Here is a 6,469-nt window from a genome sequence, read left to right as displayed (position 1 = left end):
CTTGCCCCGGGACACCGCCTTAGGCCGGGACACCGCCTTAGCCCGGGACACCGCCTTGTCCCGGGATAGCGCCGGGCACTAGTGCCTGCGAGCCTGGGCAGTACCAAGTACGGCCGGGGAGGGGTGGTATGGGGGGTGGTGTCACGTGGGCTGACCGCGCTCGAGGTGAGCGGTACGCCCAATCCGATGCGGGCACTTTTGCGCATGCGCGCTCCTGACGGTCTGCGGCCTCCGAGGCTGCGCCTGCGCACTGCCGCGCCTGGCGGCGCCTAGCGGCACTTCCGCCCTCAGCCGGAGCCGCGGCGGTTTTGCGACAGCCGTAAGTGCGCGGGGCGGGCGGAGGGACCGGACGGGACCGGACGGGACGGGACCGGGGCGGCGGCGCGATGAGGCCGCAGCAGGCGCCTGTGTCGGGCAAGGTGTTCATCCAGCGCGACTACAGCGGTGGGACGCGCTGCCAGTTCCAGAGCAAGTTCCCGGCCGAGCTGGAGAACCGGGTGAGGCGAGGCGGGGCCGGCCCGGGGCTGGCGGCGAGCGCGGCGCACGGGGCCCGCACACCGGACCGGGTCGGGTCTGCGCCCGGGGGGGTTCGCAGGTGCCCTGCCTCGGTCGGAGCCGGTTCCCCGTGGGCGGGGTGGCAGCTCCTGCGCGATCTCTGCCCGGGGCCGTTCGGGTGTGGGAGCGGACGCGGTTCTGCCCCCCCGTCCCGGGGCTGCGGGCGGTCCCGGGGACGGCGGCTGGAGTGCAGCAGGAGGGCAGAACGCGCTCGTTGTGTGTGAGAGCGGAGCCTGCCCTGTGCTCCCAGCTGACAGAATTGTCCTCTCCCTTGAAATCCTGCCCGAGCCGCTCAGAGGCCTGACCAGAGCTGTCCCGAGCACTTTCCTTTGGTCGCTCCTTTTGGTATCTTACGGTGACAGTCAAACAAACACGCCTTCCCACCCCGTTTTCTTTCTCTGCCTCGGCTTTTTTGTCTTCCCCGTTCCTGTTTTGTGGGTGTGTTTGGTCAGCACTGCAGCAGCACCGAGGCACTGCGGGTGTGGAGTGTCCCTCCACTCTGTGCCTGTTCGTTTTAACCATTTTAATGTGGTTCAACCATTTAACACATTCATTTTAATGTGTGTGAATTCCGTTTTTTTCCCAGTTGAATTGCACATTTGCTCAGGGGTGTTGCTCTGAACCGTTTTGTGTCATGTTTTCTGAAAAATTCCTTCACCAGGATTTCTTCTCCTGGGAAGATGAGAAGCTTCAGAGAAAAATGTAAATTATAATTATCTGATTGCTTCTCCTGTGTTTGGCTGCTTTGGAGTGTGGTCTGGAGATTGTTTGATTTGTTTCATGTGAATTGTTTTTACTTAATGACCAATCACCATCAGCTGTGAAGAGTCAGTCACCAGTTTTTGTTATTCATTCTTGTTAAGCCTTCTGTCTGTATCCTTCTCTTTCTTTAGTATAGTTTTAATATAGCATTCTTTAATATAATATCATACAATAATAAATCAACCTTCTGAGAACATGGAGGCAGATTCTCATCTCTCACCTCATCCTGAAGGCCTCACAAACAGCAGAGTTTTGTGTTCCTGCTGTGTTTGAATTCAGAGTCAGCCTGAGCACAGGACAGGGTCTAACAAAGAGCTGCAGGTCTGTAACTCTGTGTGTTCCAGGCTCTGAGCACAGTGCAGGTGATCCCTGAGTGGAGTGGATGTCCAGGGGTGCTGGTGGGTTCTGAAGTGGCTCCTGACAGCCCCACTTGCTTTTCCTGCAGATTGACAGGCAGCAGTTTGAGGAGACAGTCCGAACACTGAACAACCTCTATGCAGAAGCTGAAAAACTTGGGGGCCAATCTTACCTTGAGGGTTGTCTCGCCTGCCTGACTGCCTACACCATCTTCCTGTGCATGGAGACACACTATGAAAAGGTAGGAGCTTCTTTCCTCCTTCATCCTGCAGGCAAGTTCTTGGTTCTTGGTGGGATTCCTGTGACTTGCAGTGTTTTGGTGCAGGTTCTGTGCAGAGGTACCTCAGACATGCTGGTTCTGCTCAGTTTGGGTCACCCTGAATCACTGTGGAGCCACCAGAGCAGTTGTGCCAGTTCTCACATTGCCACAGCTGTGACTTTTGTGCTGTTTCATTGCCAGGTTCCAAATTAAAATGCTAAATTTATTCAGGAAGTTTTAGTATAGCATTCTTTAATATAATATTATGTATTAATGTACCTCAGACATGCTGGTGCTGCTCAGTTTGGGTCACCCTGAATCACTGTGGAGCCACCAGAGCAGTTGTGCCAGTTCTCACATTGCCATATCTGTCACTTCTGTGCTGTTTCATTGCCAGGTTCTAAAGAAAATTGCAAAGTTCATTCAGGAACAGAATGAGAAGATCTATGCTCCTCAGGGCCTTCTGCTGACAGACCCCATTGAAAGAGGATTAAGAGTTGTATCCTTCTGTGCCTTCTGGTGTTATCTCCTGGTTTGTCTCAGTGAGGCACCTCTGCTCCTGCTTGATCTGGGATAGAGAATCAGTGATTGGTCTTGTTGTTCTCTGTTGTATCCTGGTCCCCTGTCAGGTTTTGGTGTGTTAAGGTTTGGTATGTGGAGAGCCCATGAAGATGTGGAACCCAACCTCTGTGACTCAAGATCCTTCCTCTATTCCAGTAACCTCCAGAAATGCTGTTTTGGTAGGACAGAAATTGATGTTGTGAGAACAAGACCTGGCTGTTAGTTAATGTGCAACCCTCAGCTCAGGTTCTGGTGAAGATTTTGACATACAACATCACTGCAAGCCAGCACTTGCTCTTGCTTCCAGTGTGGTTTATTTCAACCCTTGTTCTTCAGCTGCTGAGCCACACTTCCCCCTCTGGGGGAAGAACTTGCCCCACTTCTCATTGCCACCCCTCACCACCAGGTACAGCATCCACCTATGCTCAAATTCTGCTGTAGAATCCTCAAAGTTCAGGTCTCATTTAAGTGCTTTTCTGAATAAAAACTTGTTAAGAGAAATGCCTGCAAGGCAAGGCAAGTCCTGCCTAGAAAGGTTTGTGTAGGGGAGCTTTTGGTTTGACTTAGGAGGAGTTTCTGACCATATGAAACTTCTTTTGTAGATGATAGCTCACCAGTGCACTTGCTGTACCAGACATTTTATGTGGTTATTGCCTGAAGTTGCAAAGACCTCTCATAGCAAATGGGGAAGAATAATGAGTAACACATCTTTCTTTAAAAATTCTGAAACCACAGCAACTTGGAAGCCAGTGCCAATTGAATGTATGATAAGGTTAATTCCTTGTACTTGGGTTTTCTGTGTCCTTGTCCAAATAGCTCAGAGCAGTCACCTACATGACTTTTTTTTTCTCAGTGTGTTTTGCATTGTGCATACACCTTCAGCATTCAACATTTTCAGTTTGGTAGGTGACTTTTTAGCAGTGTTAACTTTTTTGCTTGGTGCACAGCCTTCCCCAGAATTGAACAGGGGGGCAAGGCTCAAACCCACACTGAGTTCCTGTGCAGGCCCTGGGCTGGGAGCCAGTACCTGATGAGGCATCTCACAGAGACTGTTCCCTTTGCTTTGGAGCTCTGGGACCTGCCTTTAAACAGCTAAGATATTCAAAGTCCCATCATCTTAATGTTTTCCTGCCTTTTTCTGGGTATGTTTTCATAGTCTCTTTCTAGTGTATTTCCCTAACAGCTTTTCTGTGCAGATTGAAATTACCATTTATGAAGACAGAGGTTTGACCAGTGGAAGATAAAACTGTGGAGTCTCAGGTACATGTTACCCTTAGATCAGTCTCAACATCTTTCTGTGCTCAGAGGATTGGGTGCTGTCATGCTGAGAGTTTATCCCACCCTTGCATGTAACCAAAGACTGTTCACATAAATCCTGTGTGGACCAGCTCTTCTTGAAAGTACAAATATCACTACTGGGCAGGATGTTGCTGGAGATTACCTTGGAGAAATTTGAGTCTTGATTGTGTAAATAGCAAACTTGTGCTGTGTTATGTCCAAAATTCCTCTCAGGTCAGTGAAATGGGCTCTGTCACTGGGTGCTCTCAGCATACAGAGCCTTTTTGCTGCAGTTTTGCAGTTCTGGTTATCATGCTGATGTCTTTATTTGTGATGCTTTTGGGTGAGAGGGCCCAGCAGCCTTGAGAAGCTCTGCTGAGAGGCTCTCAGCTCTCTTGATGCTCTTGGGCACCTCACAAAGTGAGGGGTGTTTGCAGGACTGGGGCTTGTGGTATTTTTTGGGGTCCCCCATCGAAGGGAGGAATGAGGAATTTGACTTCATGTTTTTAGAAGGCTAATTTATTATTTTATGATTTATATTATTTAAAAGAATTCTATACTAAACTATACTAAAGACTAGAGAAAGTATCTTTTAGCCTTCTATAAGTATCCTAATTAAAAACTCCTGACTCCTTCCAGAGTCCCGGCACAGCCTGACCGTGGTTGGTCATTAAGTAAAAACAATTCACATGAAACCAATGAAACACAATGTCCAAACATATTCCAAAGCAGCAAAACACAGGAAAAGCAAATCATATAATTATTGTCTTCATTTTTCTCTGAGGCTTCTCAGCCTCCCAGGAGCAAAGTCCTGGGCAAAGAGATTTTTCAGAAAATAGAACAGTAACAGGGGCTCATGCTAATTGTATCCAATACAGACCACCACAATTACTGTCTGTGCCTTTGCTTTTGGAAAGCTGACATTGGGACTGGCCCTGGGATGGGAGTGTCAAGTCCAGATTGTTGGCAGCATATGCAGAAAAGAGTGGGAAATATTTATGCCTGTTATGCCAAAAGAAGCAAACAGTAAAGGTCTTTATTTTTTGTTTGGACAAATGGAATCGAGAGTTCTGCTCATACTGCCCACCACAGCACTGTAGAAAGGTTTGTGTAGGGGAGCTCTTGGTTTGACTTGGGAGGAGTTTCTAACCATGTGAAACTTCTTTCCTAGATGCTAGCTCACCGGTGGACTTGCTGTACCAAGGTTCCCCTACCTCCTACTTTAGAGCATCATTCCTTTCTCTGCTGCCAGATCCACAGTGCCATCTACTACAAGGACTAACTTCCTCAAACTGCTCCCCAGGGGGTGACCTAGCTGGTCAGCATCCACTTTGCAGTAGATTTGGAAGCAAGAGGATCACTTTTTAGTTTTTGTTTGGTTTGGGTTTTTGTTTTTCTCAAGAGAAGGCAGAAGTGGTTAAGCTGTGTTCTCTCCTGAAAGAAATGGGGCTCTCAGCCCAACAGAGGTTTAGTTTTAGTCCTGTAAGTGCAGTGCTGTTTGTCCCTGGTTCTTAAACCCTTCTGTGTTTCAGTTGGGCTTTGGAAAGCTCCAGCTCAAAGTTGGGAATTTCCCTCCAGTTCAGTCTAAGAGTGCAGAGTTACACAGTGCCTCTTCCCAGTGAGGAGTGACTCAAGGCAGCGTCTCTTGTGCTGATCCTTGTGGAAAACCAGAAGGCAGAGTGTTCCTTGAGTTAAGGTCTTGGTTATCCCTGGGGGAGGGGGCTGTAGCCAGACTTTAGCCCTGCTGGTTTTTCTGCCCCTGTGTCTGTGCTGTTGTTGGCCCCATCAGAGCTCACCAAGAGGGGCCTGGTCAGCCACCAAACAGTGAGCACAGTAAAGTGGATGCTGAGCCAATAAAAATAATGATTCCCGCCCTTCTCTGATTAATATGTGAAGTGTAAAACTGTTTTCTTTATGGATTTCTTATATATAATTTATAGGAAAACATTGATTTGACCAACTGTAAGATACTGTGTAAGATGGATTTCTTAGTTCTGTTTCTGGCACACATTGAGGAGTTGAGCTGTGCATTCCTCAGCATCCCCGTGCATTGCTCAGCAGAACCTGCACGAGTGCAGCTCCCCACAATCCAAGCTGGCTGAATCCCTTCCCTTCCATCCTTTTCCCGTGTCAGAGCCCAGGTGTCCTGCTGTAGGGGCCGAGTGTCAGTGTCCAGTTGTGGAAGGAACTCAGGAGTTCAGAGGAGATGCTTTGCAGGGGTGAGGGGCTGGCTTGCTTGGTGGTGGTGCTGCAGGTGCTAATACTGGATATGGAACTCCAGGCTCATTCCTCAGCCACTGGGGGGGTTGAGATTTGATTAATATTTTCATTGTATAAATTTGTTTTTTCTAAACTGTAACAGTGTTTGCCTTTCACAGCTGTTGCAATATTGGCAGAAGTACTGATGGATCAGTAAACCTTTTCTTAAACTGTGTGCAGGTGTGTTCTGGCAGCGCCGTGCTGCGGGGCCGGGGGTGACTCTGGAGCTCTGGGCTGGGGGCAGTGCCTGGGCTGGGGGCAGTGTCCCTGTGCCAGGGCTGGGGATGTGCCCCTGTGCCAGGGATGTGTCCCTGTGCCAGGGCTGGGGGCAGTGTCCCTGTGCCAGGGCAGTGTCCCTGTGCCAGGGCAGTGTCCCTGTGCCAGGGCTGGGGATGTGTTCTGTACCTGGGCAGTGTCCCTGTGCCAGGGCTGGGGATG

General features: G+C 49.5%; 1 protein-coding gene across 1 annotated transcript; it reads left to right on the top strand.

Annotated features, from left to right (window-relative positions):
• Positions 1-335: 335 nt before the first annotated feature.
• On the top strand, positions 336-6,200 carry GOLGA7 (golgin A7). Its single transcript, XM_084221861.1, has 5 exons — positions 336-497; positions 1,763-1,915; positions 2,331-2,432; positions 3,691-3,754; positions 4,944-6,200. The coding sequence occupies exons 1-4, from the start codon at positions 387-389 to the stop codon at positions 3,736-3,738; spliced, it is 414 nt and encodes a 137-aa protein (XP_084077987.1). The 5' UTR covers positions 336-386; the 3' UTR covers positions 3,739-3,754; positions 4,944-6,200.
• Positions 6,201-6,469: the final 269 nt, after the last annotated feature.

This window comes from Fringilla coelebs (genome assembly GCF_963513975.1).
Source record: "Fringilla coelebs genome assembly, chromosome: 26".
NCBI lineage: Eukaryota > Metazoa > Chordata > Aves > Passeriformes > Fringillidae > Fringilla > Fringilla coelebs.
Note: the sequence above shows the minus strand (reverse complement) of the source record. Positions and strands in the feature narration are given on the sequence as shown.